Consider the following 18,721-nt stretch of genomic DNA (forward strand, 5'->3'; position numbering starts at 1 on the left):
CCGAGGGGTGCGGAGAACACGGGGCAGGAGCGGCAGGCAGGGAGTATTTTAAAGTAGGCTCTCCTCCCGCAAATCTCCTTATTTTATCCCAAATCCACTTCAAAATAACCAAAGCAAAACTTACTTTACCCCAAACCCACTTCAAAATAACCAAAGCAAAACTGACAAGAAAAGATAAGTTTTTCAGACCTCTCTCAATTGGCTTCTCTGAGGTTTGGGATCAAAGACAAATTAGCATAAAGTAAGACCTTAGAGAAAAGAAATGTCTTTATTATTAACCAGTTTTTCTGCACTGGATTATGTGCCTATTGGCCCAGACTGCTAAATAACATCTACACAATGTTTCCTTTTCATGTTTCAAGAATTGAAAATAACTGTACAAGGTTAAAGTACAAAAGTACACAAGACAGTGGACACGAAATATCCATGTATGAGTTTCTCCCATCTGCTGCTTGTTTGAAAAGTAGAACTTTAACTAAAAAATACTGTCCTCCTCTAGTTCTGTCAAGTTTAATGGAAGTGGGTATAACCTGATTACAACACTAACACCAGGATCACTAATCTGATATTTACAAAAGAATTGTATTTTTCAATAAATTAAAATCAATGCAACACCCATGCTAGCTTTTTTGGTGAACAAGGACCCAACATGTGAACAAGAACCTTCCACAGTCCCAAACTTCCCAACATCTGTGTGTGTGTGCTCCTCTCTCAGACGGCGTCCATGCCCCGCATGGAGGAGGTGAAGCCCAGCCCCATCCCTCGCTGGGTGTGGGTCTGGGATCGCGCCATCTCGTACTGCGCGTCCAGGTTCCGGAACACCTCCTCCTGCTGCTTCAGCGTCTTGTAGCTCTCCTCGTCCACAGAGCTGCACCCGGCCTCATCCTCGCTCTGCAAGGCACAGAGAAGCTATGGAAATATATCTATATAGCTCAAAAATAGTGTGGCCAGCAGGCCCAGGGCAGTGACCCTTCCCCTGGACTCTGCCTTGGGGAGGCCACACTTGGAGTGTTGTGTTCAGTTCTGGGCCCCTCAGTTCAGGAAAGAGATTGAGGGGCTGGAGTGGGGCCAGAGAAGAGCAACGAGGCTGGAGAAGGGACTGGACATGGCACTTAAACACCTCCAGGGACAGAGTATCCAACATGCCTTGATCCAACCCCACTGTGATCACCAGCCCATGGCACAGAGTGCCATGGGCTGGTGATCACAGTGGGACTGGATCAAGGGTTGGACTTGGTTATATCAGAGGTCTCTTCCAACACAACTGAGAAGAGAAGAGCAACGAGGCTGGAGAAGGGACTGGAGCACAAATGCTGTGGGGAGAGGCTGAGGGAGCTGGGGTTGTTCAGCCTGGAGAAGAGGAGGCTCAGAGGTGACCTCAGCACTGTCTGGAACTGCCTGAAGGGAAGTTCCAGCCAGGTGGGGGTTGGTCTCTTCTCCCAGGCACTCAGCAATAGGACAAGGGGGCACGATGGGCTCAAGCTCTGCCAGGGGAAATTGAAGTTGGAGATCAGAAAAAAATTCTTTCCAGGGAGAGTAATCAGGCATTGGAATGGGCTGCCCAGAGAGGGGGTGGATTCCCCATCCCTGGAGGTTTTTAAACTGAGCTTGGCCGTGGCACTGAGTGCCATGATCTGGTAAAGGGACTGGAGTTGGACCAAGGGTTGGACTTGATGATCTCTGAGGTCTTTTACAACCCAACCAATTCTCTGATTCTGTATCTATGTATAACAAAGACATCAGCTCTGCCTTCAGGGGCTGTCCCAAACAGGACTGGTCCTCAAATACTAAACATTTCAGTGGTAAATAAAAATTAAATTTAAACAAAACAAAACGAATTTGTAATAAAAATTAAACTAGTAAGCATTCGGGTCTATTGCTGTAACATGCTGTGCTGTGTCAACACAGAGGCCTTCGCCCAGTTCCTTCTTCTAACTAATTTAAATAAATTTCTCCAATTAACTCATTTGTACAAAGAAATGCTGTTTATCAGATTGTATTTGTTACAGCTCCCATTGCTGTTCCAGATCACAACAGCTGTCTTGTTAGCCAGAAACATAATGAAGTTCTACAGTCTGAATTGAACTCAGATAAAGATGCTGCTTCTGAATTTAACAAATACTTCAAGTTCCTGTCTCCATCAGGTAGTACCAGGTTAACTTAATATCTCTATTGGTTAAGGTACACTTTAAAATAAATAGAGAATCAAAATTCTACAATTAATAAACTTAATTAACATGCAGAATTTTTTACCTTTATGCCCATCAGTTTTCTGAACTTGACATTTTGGTCCTTGTTTCCAAAATTTAGTTTTTCCCATATTTCTGCAGACTGTGATTTATCCTGTACAGGTTTAAAAAAAACAAACATGTATCACCTTTTTAGGTAAGTTTCCATTAACATCACAATACAGTAGCAACCAAAGAAGGTGTTAAAAACAAGCCCATTCTGAAACCCAGCACAGCTGGAAGGGAAAGGTTCCCTGTGTGCCATTCCTGCAGCATCCTCAGGAATTAGGGAAGTCTCCCTAACCATCACAGTGTCCATTTCCAGTGGGATTTCCTTCCTTGGGCACACTGTACTCGTTTCCAAAAGTCTGGAAATGCCTTCATGCTTAAGGTGAATTATGGACAAACTAATTTATTTATTGAAATGAATCAGTATGTGGCACAACTGCCTGGAGGGCACTCAGGGTTCTTCTTCTCTTCCTTCTGTCTCCCATCAATGCCATGGGAAGCACTTCAGTTTGTCACACCCCATGGAGGTGACAAGCCAAGGTAGCTTTTATGTCACTGATGCAGATGCTCACTAACCCAATAAACACCCCTGTACTGGCAGTGTCAGAAGACAAAAACACAAGTATTTTCCCAATTTTTCCACAGTATCAGCTGGCAAAACCTGCACTCAAATCCAGCAACTTTCTGAAAAAGCAACTGCCACAGGAGCCTTTTTTTACTTCACTAATTGCAAGGGCACTTGATGCAGCATAAAAAAGCCTGAAGGCTTATTTGGATTTTTAACTTTTGTTACAGCTAGTAATTAATTACTCTACTCCTGAAAAGTTACTAGCAAAGTCTACAGACTTGGTTCTGAAATTTGAATTGGAGAGGACACAATCAAATGAGAAATCTCTACAGTGCCAGAAAGGAATGGTCAGTTTAGACCTTCCATACCTCAGCCACCACTTTTCAGTGAGGGGAGATCATCTGTACTTGATGTTTAGTTGCAAGTTGTAGGAAAACTGAGAAAAGTAACATTAAGATCCAATTATACTTCTGAAGTTTCATGACATTAGGGTTTTCCTTGGGGCTTGTGCAACAACCATTTCTCACTGAAGGTGTAATTATCTCAGTCCTTTCACTTTTAAGTCACAGAATATTCAGAGCTGGAAGGGACCCACAATGATCAGAGTCCAATTCCTGGTTTTGTTGAAGTTGTACCTCAGGCTGCTGTTGATAGGAAAACCTCCTGACAGGTATGAAAGTAACTTTGCTGGAAATAACATAAATAAGCAGCTTTAAACTGAGTGTAAGATATCTCCAAACCAGTTTATGCAGGTAAAAGAAAAAGACATTACCCCTTCCTTTTTGCCTTGCCAGAGCATCTTCCTCTTTTTCTCCTGCTCAGCGAATTTCATGGGGTTGACAGCAGCTGGGTTGTAATAGCTGGGCACAGCAATGCCAGTCTCTGCCAGGGCCTTGGCCTGCAGTGCTGCCATCTGAGCTGCCATGGCAATCTGAGGAGTCACTTGTGTTCCCGATGCCAGCAGAGCCGCCACGTTGATGACCGAGCCTCCGGTGGCCGCAGCGGCTGCAGGGAAGGGAACGGGCTCTGAGCTTGGACTTTGGGGGAAAAAACCCAACCACCAAACCCACCCTCTGCCCCAAACAAAACAAATCAAAGCCCACAAACACTTCCCTTTAACAGAAATAAGTTGAGAATGCACAAATAACAAGTGCAGGATCAAACACATGTTTACAGATTAAGAAACATGTCCAACACTTTTAGTAAGGCAGAACTAGAATTGAAACTAATGTACCCCTGAGCAGCCAAAAGCCTTCCAACTCTGAAGCATAAAGGGTCCAACCACAGAATCATGTTACAGCCTAACTACACAACATTTCTGCTGTATTCTCAGTAAATGGTAAGAAATCCTGATCATTTTTCTTGGGGTTTTACGTTTCTTATTTTTAGTTTGGTTTTGTTTTTTTCAAACATTTCCTTCTTCTGGCTGTGGTTCTCGTATATGGACCAAGTTAAGATTACAAAAAGAAATTCTGCACATGCATTGGACAGGACTGGAACACTCAGCTCACTCTTAACAAGCCTTAATTATCCTTCCCTCACACTCCTGTTTACGAATAATAAAACACACATAAACTACCTGCAGCCATTTCCTGTTGCTTCTGTTTTTCAACCATTTCTTTCTCTCTCTGTTCTTGCAGTTTCTTTGCTCTTTCCAGTCTGGAAATACACAAAAATAAAACTCTTCAGACATGCAAAGAACACCAGGAGTTATTTCTGTCCCCCCTCACCACAGCCCCAGCACCCCTGACCTTCTGGCCAGCGCCTCCTGCGCGTCCATGGCGGTGTTGCGGCCCCGGAAGGGCGGGGGGCTCGGGCTGCGGCTGTGGCTCCTGCTGAACCTCCGCGGCTTCTCCAGCCTCTTCTTTCGCTCCCTGCAACCAAATGGAACAGCTGCTCAAACAATCCAGGTATGCAGCTTAACAGTTCAGCAAGTATTGGATCACAACACTGAGAATTTGCTCCATCCCTGGAGGTTTTTAAACTGAGATTGGCCATGGCACTGAGTGCCATGATCTGGTAAAGGGACTGGAGTTGGACCAAGGGTTGGACCTGATGAGCTTGGAGGTCTTTTCCAACCCAATCCATTCTATGATTCTGTGATTATTAACTTGGAGAGCTCTCAAGAGCTTTACAGGGATCATACCAGAACCATGTAACAGCCAAACTCACCTGGTAACAACACAGAGCTAAAAATGAAGATTTCCAACTATAAGGTAAAACAGAATGCCTAATTCTGGATATTCATTTACCTCTCAGTGTTTAGAACAAACAGATCTGATCTAGAGATTCTAAAATCTGTCAAGAAAAAACTAATTTCTGGTAAAGTCAACTGCAAAAGAAATGTAAAAATAATCAAGTTAGAAGAACACTTGAAAACCATCAGAGACCTCAAAGCATGTTAATAAGGAGCATTATGAAGAGGCCCAATTTAAGAATTGGATAGTACTCAGGGAAATTACCACCCCTCTCCCCTCTGTACACTCTTCCCTAAATGTGCTTTGGACAAGAGTTTGAGGGAGGCTGCCAAGCTGAACGTGAGACCTGGTTTAAATGTGTCACTGGCCTCAGGTTTGCTCTTGAGAAGACCAGACTGTGCAGACAACCATGAATGAGAATTATCTGGAGCCTGACTACCTGAAACGAACACAGTTAAACTGTATTTGTAAGGAAAATAACAAAGTACTCAGTTCAATTCTCCTGTAACAGCCTTCTCCCCACCTGCTCCCAAGCAGGACTCATTTTTAGGGCATACACATCTAATCCCACCTAAACAAGAGCCACTGAAAATACACATATAATGTACAGTTTGCAGGAGTTTTCTGTGCCAGAATCATCAATATCTACAGTACAAGAGATAAGGGTTTATCCCTGTTTAAGCCTCTGGCACTGATGTTTCAAACAAGGAAGGCACAGATATTGGAAGTGTTCAACAAAGCTTAAATTACAGAAGGTACCACTCACATCTTTCCCAGATTAGTCAACAACAGAGTTGAGATGCACAAAGATGTTTCTGCAATTTATATTTAATTGATACTAGCACCTATTTAACAGCTAACTGCAGGTCATGGCCAGTGCCAACAGCCACTTCCCAAGGCAGTCAGATGTTCCCTGGTTTCTGTTTGCAACTTGGGCAGAATCCACAAACACCATGAAATGCAGAGTGAGGTTACAAGAAGATCCTGGTTTAAATGACAAATCTGGTAGAATACAAAGGAGGCAAGACTTATCTTTTCAGAGAAGATGACAAGATGCAGATTGAGGCACTGGGAAGTGACAGATCTGCATTCCTGAGATAAGATGTAATGCATGTTTCAAAGATACCTTCATTTTCCCCATGCTCTCTACTGTAGTTTGGTCTTGTCTTTGGTCTGATGCTTTATTGCACTGGTAAACATTAAGGAAATAAATATTTGAGCTTTTGTATTTAAGTATTTCCATTTGAAACAAGCAGATGGTGTCATGTTTTCCACCTGGCATTTAATCAGAGCCACAGCACGACAGAACTGCCAGGAGGGTCCACATGCTCAGAAACCAAAAGATTTGTTAAATTCCAGTGAGAACAGACCACCTGAAGGCCTGGGCTGCAGATTATGCAAAGAACCATCAAGAGAAGGCCAAGTTCTACCATTTCCAAAGGCTTCTGTCACAGTCTGTGAACCAACACAACAAATACTGCAGAGTTCAGGAGTGAGGGAATTTATGTTGAGTTTTAACAGGGCAGGTTTCCACATCATGTTTATCTGGCTTGGGGAGAGATTTCCTTGAGGTATATCCATAATTCTCTTTCCAAAACCTTCACTTGAGCCCAGAATTTGACACAAAGTGTTCTACCTACTGTTTAAAAAACCCCCACCCAACTCTTATGCCTTGTTTACCTTCATTCTCTAGGATTTATAAGATAAAAATAGTACTTCAAAGGATTCTTGCAGTATGTCCCTGACTATCCAACAAGGCCTGTTTCCAGTTGAAGAAATTCCTACACTATGACTATCCCTCACTTTCTCTTCCCACATGTGATGTTCTGTTTCAGGTAATCTGAATTTCACTGCAGCACCAAAAATCTATTCTGGGCCATGAAATTTTCAAGGAGCCACTGAACACACTGTTCAAAGTGACTGTTAAAAGCAGTAAGAGCACATTAATAACTGAAAGGAAGAGGGAGCTGCAGCCTTGCACAACATGCTGAAGGGGGGCTGAAACACCACTAAATACCAGTAACGTACCAGCTGCAGACACAGCTCCACACAGCCCAGCTGGAGGCTTGGTAGAAAGTGCTTGTCTAAATAAAATACAACACAAACCACACAACTTAATTACTTCTTCAGAAAGATAAGTCTTCTCACGTTTCCCAAGTGATGTTGTAGCATCTCACAAGCAGGAGACTGCTAAGTCTCCAATGATCCACCACAATGCTGAGCACCCATAAAGGAGCACCCTTTAAAAATGCAATTCAAAATACTTCAGAGAAAACACTACTACAGGAACTGGAACACTGTCAACACTTCCTGGGAGCTCTGGAGGGTCACTGATTTGCATTCAAACTACTTCCAGTGAGTAGGAGGGAAAAACCAGCTCTGTAGGAGTCATTAAGTTGCATTTCAGCTTAGTCACTCAGAAAATCCTACAGGGCATTAAGAATGCGGAGGTGACACAAAGACTCAGAACTCTACACCAAAACACTGATCTTCCAGCACTAAAAAGCATTTACTTCCATACAGTGATGAAAACCTCAACTTTGGCATATTCCAGGTGAGGTCTGGAATGCCAACTCTGTCAAACAGGCCCAGAATAAACCAGGATGTGTCCAGATAGAGTTTTAATTTGTGCTTCCAGAATTTAAGGAAGAAATGGAACCACCCAAGATAGGGAGAAAAATTAACATGATAAATATTCTGAAGCTGAACTTGACAAAGAGGAACTGGTAATAATTAACACTGAAGAGTACACTCACATCAGAAATAGTCCACCAGACTCAAGATTCACCTTGGCACCACTAACTGTGCCACTTCACAGGAAAACTGAGGTAACTTTGTGGAGCTGATCAGGATTAGCTTCTGATCAGTGTATCTGCTCCGACAGCCAGTGATTCCCAGTTCAACTTCCCTTTTCTGATATCTACCCAAACTGGAGGGAAAAATACAGCAGCACACCAACCCCATACTACTGTATCAAACACAGGAAAGGGGCAGCTGTATCTTACCCTTCAGTTTTCATCATTTAAAAACTACTTCAAATAGGATATTTAAATGCCAAGATCAGCTGTGGTATAAGAAACCAAGAAGAGATTGAGCTGTGGCAAGTATTCCTACTCAAAATACTCTTTGCTTTCCTTCTACTTTATGAGTCAAAAGTTCTAAAATGGCGTTTTACAAAATACCCCCAAAAGAACTACTTAAGCATTTTTAATTGCTAACAAGAAATCACGCTATGAGAAGCTGATCTGAGACACTTAAACTACCCAAGACAGACATTACTCTAAGAAGCCCTTCACCTACTGTACCAGCACAGCTGAGAAAAAGCCAAACCCATCTGGCTGCACCCAACAGACGTGGCCTGGCAAACCCATCACTCTCCAGTAGACAAGCCCCCCACAGAGCATCCAACCAACCATCCCCACCGAGCACAGGTGGGAGGTAACACTCACCTGCTTCTGCTTCTAGTTCTGCTTTTGCTTCTGCTCCTATGTCTGTGTCTAGATCTTGACCTGGACCGGGATCTGATCCGTCGTTTCCTCTCTCTGCTGCGGGATCGGGATTTTTTCCTATCGCGGCTTCTGCTGCGGTGACGTCTGAAACACACACCCCAAATTCTTGTGGATGTTCCCGTGTTTAAGTGTAATTTCTGCTTAAGGACTTACACACAGGTTTGTCACCACAGGGCAAAACGCATCAGGCAGGGTGGGGAGGCTGCAAACTCCATGTGGAAGAGCTCATGCCCAGAGCAGGTTAAGCCCCAAGTGCAAGGGATGAAATGGGTGAGGAACCAAACACACCCACCAGGCCCAACAGGGGAGTTACAGGGTTTACCTAAACAACCACACTCCAACATTGAGAATTTTAGTTGCTCACTGAAGTGTACATCCCAAAACAAAAACAAAGCCAAACTAATCTGATGCAGGAGTCTTTAACACAAGGCAACAAAGCCCTGCTCCTCCTCCCCATGGTACTCCAAGACCTCTAGGAAGAGAAGCCCAAATTTCAACCTGTGAGTCACATCATCAGCCCATCATTAGCTGAAACTTGTTCCTTGTCATCGTTTGCTACAGATCCCTCAGCTACGAGACAAACTGTTTGTCCAGGGAATTCTCCTGCCCTTGGAGTGTGGCAGGTGGGCTACCAGGCCAGGAAGACTGGCCAGCACTGCCTCTGAAAAGCTCATGATTCAGGAGGTAAAGACCCATGTCACTGCTCAGGTGTATTTGCCTTCCTGTCACTGACAACAGGATACATTAAATAGGCTCTTTTAGTAATTTCTATACCAACTATAAACATGAGACACACCCCCTGTATAAAGCCTTGGAGATATTTTGTACCTTTACTCAGAACCAACCTGCAAACAACCAGCAGCACTACCCAGTGAGAGCTGAGACGTGCACTCTAAACTGGTGCTCCAAACCAGGTCAGTAACATAACTGAGCTGTGCTTTGGAAGCCCGCACTAATTCCAAACACTGCTTTTGGAAATGCACCTCCAGAGGAATCCCATGTAGGAACTCACCTTTCCCGAGACCTGGATCTGGAATGACTCCTCCCTCGGGATGACTTCCTCTCCTTGCGTTTATGTCTATCCTCACCATTTTCAGACGAATTTAGGCTCTCTCTGCCCTTGTCAGAAGAATGTTCTTTGTCATTGTGGTCTTCAGATTTGTGCTTCTTGGAGGACTTCTCTTTGGATTCATGTCTTCTTGCCTGTTTTAAGAAGAAGTTGGTTCTTTCAGGAAAATAGTGCAACAAAGAGAGTTAGTATGGGTATCAGAAGGTAAAAATGATAAGTTGTGATGCAACATTAGTACCCTTAGGAGTGTGACTCAATCATGAGTGATGGCTGCTTTACCTTATGCCACCAACTACCCACAGCTGTAACAGCACTCTAGAATTTTTCCCCCTTTTCCCTCCTCCCCACTGTCTAAAAAGGATTTCTAGAGCATCCATCAAGGTATCTTTACAGTGTTTCCATGTAAGAGTTCACAGCATTGGAACACAAACAGCTGTCATTTTCAGTTACTGTCTCAATTCCAAGCACACAGTAAGTTCCTATATTTAGGTACCTAACAATTTATGAATATGCATATACATAAACACATTTGCAGTGAATATTTAATATTTGCCTAAGCCTTCCATGTAGAAAGTTACTAAAATCCCTACATAGTTGCAGGCATGTTATTTTGCTTTTAGAACTAAAAAAATTGCTGTATCCATCATTAGGTGATTAAGAGCAAAACTCTCTTCAGTAACTTCCAAAATTGTTTAAAAAGCAAACTATTAAGTTACATGGTTGACATCCCACTTTTAGTATTTGAAGCCAACATGCTTCAGACTCCCCAGAGCAGTTTTAAATTACAGATATGCTGCTCCTACACCGCAATTTCTTCCTGCAGTGCCTCTTAAAAAAAAAAAGATTCCTTTTTATAGCTGCAATGCCAAAAATATTTAGCAAGGTCAAGCCAGATTTTTGCCAGTGTCTTCCTTAGAGACTAAGTCGTGACATCAACACCCTTTCTTAATATATCCAGTTTATTTTGAAATCTTCCTAGCACAAAAAGCACAGCTCACTTGTCTTATGTTTAAATAATGTTCTGTTTGAAGTCACAAACTGAGCATGATACATTCATTTTAGATAAACCCCAACTACTCCAAAGTTTTGGGATTTTCTTTGCTTATCTAAATCTGTTAACTAGTCATAAACCCTTTCCTACAATCAGAACTCTCTCTCAAAAGAACTAAGCCTGGAGAAGATGCTATAATTAGCTGTTCCCAACTTGCCCAAACCTTTCTGACTCCTTATTGATATATACCCACTTCTAAATAGATTTGATTACAGTTCTTCAAATAAAAAAAAATTAGGTATTTTTTCCTGCCTTTACAGTGTTTTTTCTTAAGTCCTTTAACATTACATAAAGACACATCTGTATGTTACTGCACACTAACTTTAAGTCTGTATTTACCTAAGTAGCTGTTCTGATACCCATATCAAGAAGAATTACTGATATTCAGTATTTAATCTACAGACAGAGCTGAATCTTGCAAATGACTGACAGCAGCACCCTTACAGTGGGACATCATTTCTCAACTGTTCACTCTGTGAAACTCAGTTCTCAATAGACTGTGCAAGACCAGATCCAACAACATGGCAAAACACTGGGCAGGATTTTTAACTGCTTTTTAATCATTAAAGAGATGCTTAGAAATGTCTTTTCAAATCCCACCTTTCAGACACACACTTAGTAATAAACCACCATTCTATCCCATAACGGATTTAAGATATTTTTAAGGGAAATATGAGTTTGAATGACTAATAGTTACCTTATCATGAAGTAGGCTTATAATTTTGCTATCTGAGTCTGCAGCGTCTTCAGTTCAGTCTCTTCGCGCATTAGCACGCTGAGTATGATTTATTATAGAAATGTTATCATGTGAGCTGGACAAGAGATTATTCATTTCACAAAAACTCGCCTAGATTTGCTTTTCTTTCCTTTTTTTTTTAAACAGAGCTTCCATTGGAATGGGGGAAGGAGAAGTTCCTGACCCGGGTTAGAAGTTACAGTCCCTCATCTGTCCCAGCCTGTTATTGCCCCACATGGTTTAAGCAGCTTTGTGGCTATTTGGATGCTCCTGGTTTGCTGTTTTATCTCTTCTCTAGTGTGTGAGCCAGTTATTTTTAAGGTATGACTGATGCTGTCTCTTCTCACTCCCCTATATATACACACACACATTTATTTAGGAGACAGCCCTCCGAAATTTTGCTGCTATTGTCCCATTTCCAGCTGACTCAGCTTGTCTGTCAAGCCATGACAGTTTTGACAATTAAAGGATGCAATAAACAGAGCTCAGTCAGGTGGGGAATTATTTTTAATACACTTAAGTAGATGGGTATGTATTATTCAAAGTCCTGAACACTGGCCAGGAACAAAGCCAGCCAAGGCTTTTGGATAATGGAAGCTCTGTGAAAGTCATCAAGAACACCATTCTACTTCTCCACATGAACTCTTTCTTTTGGCCGTTTCCATAAAAATAAAAAAAAAGGAAATTAAGTTACTAGTTTCTGAAAGCATTTTTCTATGAAACTATTACCTTGTCAACATGATGGCTGCAATCATGCTTCACTATGAAAGGATCTCCATATCCACTTTTAAGCTTAAAGTTTTCAATCTCTTGTACTTACCATAAAGTCATTTCTATAGGTTTACACATATGTGCATTACTACAAGATACTTTTTAAGATGTACAATTACCTAAACGCTACAAAGTGTTAATTACCTCTTTGCTTCTGCTCCGGCTCCTGTGTTTTCTTCCTTCGGTATCTGCAGAAGAAAACATTTGCTGTCATTTACCAGGTTAAAGAGGAGACCACCAGACTATGATCTTTCCAGTTCCATCTCCCCACAGTCAAGGTTTAGAAAACAAACAGCACTATTTGAGCACCTACTGCAGAAAGAGCAAACTCTGTCAGTCCCAGTTCTTTGCACTTACTTAAGCTGTGACAGTGACAAACTAACCCACGTCACACTCCAGTCACAATCATATGCCAGGTAACCTTATTTTTGTTACAACTACACAAAAATATCCCAGTCTAAGCATATCTAATTAAAATCAAGACAAAATAGTATGGATTTCCTGCTTGGTGTGATCTGACCACATCCCCTCAGCACTGACAAGAACTTATTCCCCAGCAGTTTCAATGCAACACATTTAAGACACAAAACTGAAATTAGCAGCTCAATTCCCCCCCCAATTCTAACAAGATACCAGAGATAAGTCTGTCTATTTTCCCCAAAAAGTCTTCAAGCAGAATTCAGTTCTAGAAGCCATTTGCTTTAAGGAAAGCCGTACCTGACTTCCGTCTTCTCTCCCTCGACCGTGAGCGTGATCTGGAATAATGATGCTTGGATGTTCTGGGAGAACTGGAAGAGGCATCTGATTGTTCCTTTTTCTTCTCTCTTTCTGGAGAGGATTTTTCTGGGGCTGCTCCATCTCGTTCTGTATCACTGCCCTGTATGTGAGGACAGAATGTTTAAAAACCAGAAGCACAGGGCTGAAAAATCAAGAAGAACTATTTACATTTCCTCTGAAGACACCCCTGTGTTTCTTTCTGTGATGACAATGCTGAGGAGCCATCCCATAGTCAGGTAGTACCTTGCAGACTCACAGTGAACTGTGTAACTGTACAGACTGATTGTTCAAGGCTTTAATAAAGAGAACCAATATAGAGAAATATTGTGCTCTCTCCCTAACTTAGACTGTACTTTACTTTTTCCATGTGCTTTTGAGGGTATTAGGGAGACTAAACTGTGATGGAGAGTGTTCTGTAAATTGTGTTTGTTGGTCAATCACCTTTTAACATGTCCATGACTAAGATTACTCATGGCCACTGCTGACCCACAGATCTAAGTGACCTCACAAGTCAGAGCATTACTGAGGCACAGCACAAAATTCCCACTCTGTTCTGAAGCACGGAATGAACTCTGGAGAGAAATGAAATCAGGTGGATTGTGTTGGGTGTTAGACAATGAGCTTTTGAATGAGGAAAAACCTGAGCAATATCCCCATGCAAATTATGAATTTGTGTGTGAGCACAGACAGGGCACTCACAGCTGTTCCAATACCACATTTCTCTCAGCTAATGAGAAACAAGATATCAGAAAAAAATTCTTTGCAGAGAGAGTGCTCAGGCATTGGAATGGGCTGCCCAGAGAGGGCGTGGATTCCCCATCCCTGGAGGTTTTTAACCTGAGTGCCATGATCTGGTAAAGGGACTGGAGTTGGACCAAGGGTTGGACTTGATGATCTCGGAGGTATTTTCCAACCCAATCCATTCTATGATTCTGTGGTCCCTCCACTGATGGAGGAGGACTAAACCCAGAAACTTGTCTTGTGTAGTCAAGAGCACTTTGTGATTCAGCCTGGGAGAAATAAATGAGTACAACTGGTGTGCAGTGACCTGAAAGGACAGACTGGAAACTGAAAAGGTGACTGTGCTCTCATGAAAGGTTTTACAGCTTCACTGGTCTCTGGTGCTCTGATCTCACTAATGCCACTCATAACCAAACCTCCTGAACATCCTGTGGCTGCAGGAGATGTCACTAAAGATGTTATTTGGCCCAGAAATGCTAATCATGAAGACAATTTAATGTAGCAGAGAACCTGAACTTGCACAGTTTTCCACCAGCTGCAATTGGCAGAAGTGTTTGCAAACTGAACACAACTCCTGAAAACTCTCAAGAGTTGATTTATATCCATTACTCTGGAAACAAAGCTGCTACTTTTCCTTAAACCACAACAGCTAGTACAGATTGTCATTAATATGTTGTGTATTAATGGCAGACTTTCTTCAGGATATCTACAGGTTAATATTTAGATTTGTATTTCAGCTACTACTGTTTAGTCTGGCCAGTTCCTTATTCATTTGCATCTGCACACAGACACATCTGCAGGAAAACTTCTCTTGAGGATACAAAGCAGCTGTTCCCTTCTCCATTTGCAAGGGGCACACAGACCTCAGCACTGGGACCTCAGAACTGCAGCTGCAGCAGAGCTTTAGTCTCAGAGACACCTCTGAGCACTATTGGTACCTCACACACCCTCCCCAAAACTCCAGGACATGAGACAGAGCAGACAGGACTCCCTTATTTGTCATACACTTCCTGGCATTCCACATCTATCTACCACCTGCTCATCTGCTTCTCTCCCCCTTCCTCACTTAAGGTTTCCAAGTCTCACCTAAAAGAAATTTCAAAGGAAAGGTTGAGATTTCTATAAATTTACATTTTGAAGTTACTTGAGAAGGAGAGAACCAGTTAAAGAGTGAAAGCTGGCTGGGATTTTAAACACGTTATCCAACTGAAACTGAGCCCAGTGCCCCACCTTCCAGGGCTCCCAGTCCCATTATTTACACAGTGCTGCTCTTTAGTGCCCTTGTGCTCTGCACCTGAGGGAAATCTCAGGCTGCAAAAAAAACAGCAATAAAAAACCTTCCAGAGTTCAGGGAGATTGTTCTCAGATGGGCCACAGGCCCAGTGGAACTTTGAACAAACCCCTTCACTTCAGAGGAACCTTAAAGTGCCTTTAATCGAAGTGCAAAACTACAGGTACAAAATTCTTCGAGTCCTTTTACAAAAAAACGTATCTTATTCTTAAGAAGTTAATCTATATAAACAAACAAACAAAAAATTATTAAAAAGGCATTAATTTTCTCCAGAAGTTTAACGGTCCCCTCGTTGTTTCCCCCCAAATTGAAAAAATTGTTTCAAATCTTCAAGACAAGAACTTTAAACTACTAAGTTGGACACCACACAAAATGCTTAAAGTCAACTTTGAAAAGTTTTATCCCTTTCAAGCCTGGTTTGGTTATTGGTTTGGGGTTGTCTCGGGTTATTTTGCACTAAAGGCTTTAAGAACTTTTGAAAAAGTAAGTGTATTAAGTCTGGTAACTCTTCAGCTCTCTTACTGGTTCTTCAACTCATTGATGGGTCAAACACCTTTATACGTTACCAAGCCACGCTATTTTTTTAAGAGAATGAGGCTGCGCTCTTAGACCCTGCTGGCACATGAGGGACAGCGGTAACCACAGCAGAGGCCTTTCCTACCGATAATAATCAGAAAAAGCAAGATGGGGGCGATTATACAGCGAGCATACAAAGGCCTGTGAGCAAACACAAATACAGAAGGAAAGGAAAATAAGCGAAACCCGAGCAAAGCCCAGACACCACAGCGCTCCCCTCACGGCGGGCCCCGCGACTCGGCCCGTAGAGAACCACCCGTGTCTCCACACCGTGTCTCCATATCCAGGCGCCGCAGGGCCGAGTTTCAGGGACCCAGGGCCGGTTTCAGGGCCGTCCTGCCCCAGCCGAACCCTGCGGAACGCGGCAGAAACTTCTGGAGCGCGGCCCGGCGGCCGCTCCTCCCCGAGCCCATCATGGCGCCCAGCCCGGGCGCGGCGGGCGCCATTTTGTGTCTCCGCGCTCACGGCCGCCCCCCGGCCCGGCCCGGCCCGGCCCGGCCTCGCCCCCCGCGCAGCCCCGGCCCCGCTCCCCGTGACACAAAGCCCAACGCCGCTCACCGCCATGGCCGAGCGCCCGGGGCCGCCGCGAGCCCGCAGCACGTCCTGGAGCTGCCCGAGCTCGCCCCGCTGCCGCGGCCACCGCGCCCGGAGCGGCCCCGCCCGCCCTCAGCGCAGGGCCCGGATGCGGCGGGGCGGGGCCGGCAGGGGCGGGACGGGCGCGATCGGAGGAGGTTTGGCCGCCGAGGAGACCCGTAGGGACCGTGCCGGCTCCCGCCAAATTGGAACCGGAGGGAGCGGCTGAGGGAGAGACGTGAGGGGACTCTGAGGGAGCGGGGGGGCAGCGGTGAGGGAATGGGGGGCCTGAGGGAGCGAGGGAAGCCTGAGGGAGCGGGGGGGGCAGCGGTGAGGGAATGGGGGGCCTGAGGGACCCTGAGGGAGCGGGGGGAGCCTAAGGGAGTTAGGGGACCCTGAGGGAATGGGGGACCCTGAGGGAGCGGGGGGGCAGCAGTGAGGGAATGGGGACCCTGCGGGAATGGAGACCTGAGGGAACAGGTGTCAGCGGTGAGGGAATGGGGGGCCCTGAGGGAACGAGAGGTCAGCGGTGAGGGAATGGGGGGCCCTGAGGGAATGGGGACCCTGAGGGCAGAGAGTGGGGGTCTCTGAGGACACGGGGTCCATGTGGGCAGGGGATGGGAGGGCAGGGCTTCATCTGCCCCAGCGAGGGGTTCAGGGCCCCTGGGGGTGGGGGGTCCCTGTGGGCAGGGGTTTGTCACCGATGAGGGGATGGGGGTCCCTGTGGGTGGGGTTTTGTCACTGGTCAGAGGATTGTGGTCCCTGTGGGTGATGGGTCTCTGAAGTGTGATGGGGAGTGCTCTGACCATCTGTTCAGTTCATGACACCAGCTGGGCTGGGCACAGTGCCCAGTGCCTGCTCTAAACACAGTTTCCCCCAGGAGGCTCGTGCAGCCCTTCCCTCCTACAGTGTCCCCGTGCAGGAATAAAATCACTGCTTTGTGTGTGCTCGTGGAACTGCTCTACAGCACATCCCTGAAATGTTTATCCCAGGGGAAGATGTGGAATGACATCGAGCTGCTGGTCAGTGATGACACAGGGAGTGTGCAGCTCCCCGTGGGTTTGGGACAGGAATGTGGCACTGCCTTGTACCAGGTGGATACACTGCTGCAGGTCACATCTTCAGAAAAGGTACAATCCACCAAAGCTGTGCTTTTATTTTGCTTAATAATCACCAGACCTGTTTTCTGGTGTTGTCTAGAACGTTGCTGTAACAACCTTTCTCCTGGCAGGTCTCTGTTAACCCCCAGCTCCAGGGCTGCAGCTCAAGGGATGGCAGCATTCTGGTGGTTGTTGACAGATCAGTGGCACTTCTGGACAGCACTAGGCTGTCTCTCCTGCTCCACCTTCAGTTTGGTGAGTTCCTGCCTCTGGAATTCCACTGGAAGTGAAAACTGCCTTTGAAAACACATAGGTTTGTGTAGGGAAACATAACAAGTGTCTTACATGTCCAACTAGCCTGTAAAAGGAAGTGTTATAATAAGTACCTAAGTAATAAAAGTGATCTCTGCTTCTGAACACAATTAATGAAGTATTTCTGTACATTTTAATTGGAATGCTTCCTAACTTTTCACTGATTTGGGATTACTGGATACCAAACCCACTCCCTGGATCCCCTTACCTGTATTTTCTTTACTCAAAATAATTTGTTTAGAAGAAATCTGGGACTCTGCCTTGTCCAGTTCCTGTGGTTCAAATGTGAATGTCTGTTCATAAAAAAACAAATCTTATTGCCTGACATTTTGCCATGGAACTTTTCAGACTCTGAAGTGGATGTGGTTGGGGTGTGTCAAGAGAAACAATTCCTCGTGGTTGGTGAGAGAAGTGGCAATTTCCACCTTATTCACATTCCATCCAAACAGACCTTGCTAACTAAGGTACAGGAACTTTCCTATCCAGCTTTGCTGAAACCCTTTTGCTCTCAGAATTCTTTGAGGTTTTGTGATCTTTCTTGCAAATGTCAAAGTATAAACATTCCTGTGTTTGGAACACACATTCTGATGGAACAGATTCAAGGGGCACTTTTGCTCCCAGAAAAAATGAATAAGGAAAATATATTTAGGAGTGGTATGTATAAACCAAAAAATTTAAGCTTTGAACTGATGATCAATATTTCTATTTTTTAAAATAAAATACAGAGTATGAGTCTCTGCTCTTTCTATTTCAGATTTTGGTTGAAAATTCTTCAAAGGAAAAGGCTTACTTAAACTTTGTTATTGTAAAAGATAATGCAGATGCAGGTAAGAATTGGATGATTTTTTTCCCCCTTGTCTGATTTTCATTAATTATTTTACAAATACCATAGAGAGACATTCAGAACTCATTAGTTCTTTCTTTTGTGCTAAGCATGAAAATGCTCAGAAAGGAGGAATTCCTTCTCTTTCCTCCTATCAGACTTCAGATTTTAGTATTTTCTTCTTCTATAAGTTCCCAGGCTTGTTCTGTCACAGTAAGATCTATTTGAATGTGGTTTTGCCATGAAAGCAGAATTTGCAGCACAGAAAAATCATCATTTCAAACAGAACTCTCTGTTGAAGGTGACAAAATTTTTGTTTAAAATAGTCTGTTCTATTGGTCAGATGATTTCTTTGGTCAGTTATTTCACTGTCCTGTTTATAAGCCAGT

At 44.0% G+C, this 18,721-nt stretch overlaps 2 protein-coding genes across 3 annotated transcripts in view; one reads left to right on the forward strand and one right to left on the reverse strand.

Moving 5' to 3' along the window:
* Positions 1–242: 242 nt before the first annotated feature.
* Positions 243–16,194, reverse strand: RSRC2 (arginine and serine rich coiled-coil 2). 2 transcript variants are annotated; one of them, XM_071572091.1, is made up of 10 exons: positions 16,083–16,194; positions 12,857–13,016; positions 12,284–12,327; positions 9,525–9,715; positions 8,453–8,596; positions 4,557–4,679; positions 4,385–4,464; positions 3,578–3,810; positions 2,254–2,343; positions 243–891 (listed from the first exon to the last, which is right to left on the reverse strand). In XM_071572091.1, the coding sequence occupies exons 1-10, from the start codon at positions 16,086–16,088 to the stop codon at positions 712–714; spliced, it is 1,251 nt and encodes a 416-aa protein (XP_071428192.1). In that variant the 5' UTR covers positions 16,089–16,194; the 3' UTR covers positions 243–711. The 2 variants fall into 2 exon arrangements, with proteins under 2 accessions (XP_071428192.1, XP_071428193.1); XM_071572092.1 differs by lacking the exon at positions 16,083–16,194 and adding an exon at positions 11,330–11,407 and having other exon boundaries at positions 9,525–9,737; positions 12,857–12,905.
* Positions 16,195–16,326: 132 nt separating this feature from the next.
* The window catches only part of KNTC1 (kinetochore associated 1), a 35,915-nt gene continuing 33,520 nt past the window's right edge, over positions 16,327–18,721 (forward strand). Inside the window, exons 1-5 of the mRNA XM_071572012.1 lie at positions 16,327–16,368; positions 17,090–17,227; positions 17,329–17,452; positions 17,858–17,973; positions 18,264–18,336. Of these exons, the coding sequence (XP_071428113.1) occupies positions 17,096–17,227; positions 17,329–17,452; positions 17,858–17,973; positions 18,264–18,336 (445 nt within the window). The 5' untranslated portion in view covers positions 16,327–16,368; positions 17,090–17,095. The remainder of the gene's footprint in view (positions 16,369–17,089; positions 17,228–17,328; positions 17,453–17,857; positions 17,974–18,263; positions 18,337–18,721) is intronic.

This window comes from Pithys albifrons, chromosome 17, assembly GCF_047495875.1.
Source record: "Pithys albifrons albifrons isolate INPA30051 chromosome 17, PitAlb_v1, whole genome shotgun sequence".
Classification (NCBI taxonomy): Eukaryota; Metazoa; Chordata; class Aves; order Passeriformes; family Thamnophilidae; genus Pithys; species Pithys albifrons.

Excerpts from the sequence above, each read along its gene's own strand:
- RSRC2 (XM_071572091.1), bottom strand. Across the intron at positions 4,680-8,452 it reads AGAACTAGAAGCAGAAGCAG|GGAGCGAAAGAAGAGGCTGG; the intron begins GTGAGTGTTACC and ends ATTTGGTTGCAG. Across the intron at positions 3,811-4,384 it reads GCAACAGGAAATGGCTGCAG|CCGCTGCGGCCACCGGAGGC; the intron begins GTAGTTTATGTG and ends CCTTCCCTGCAG.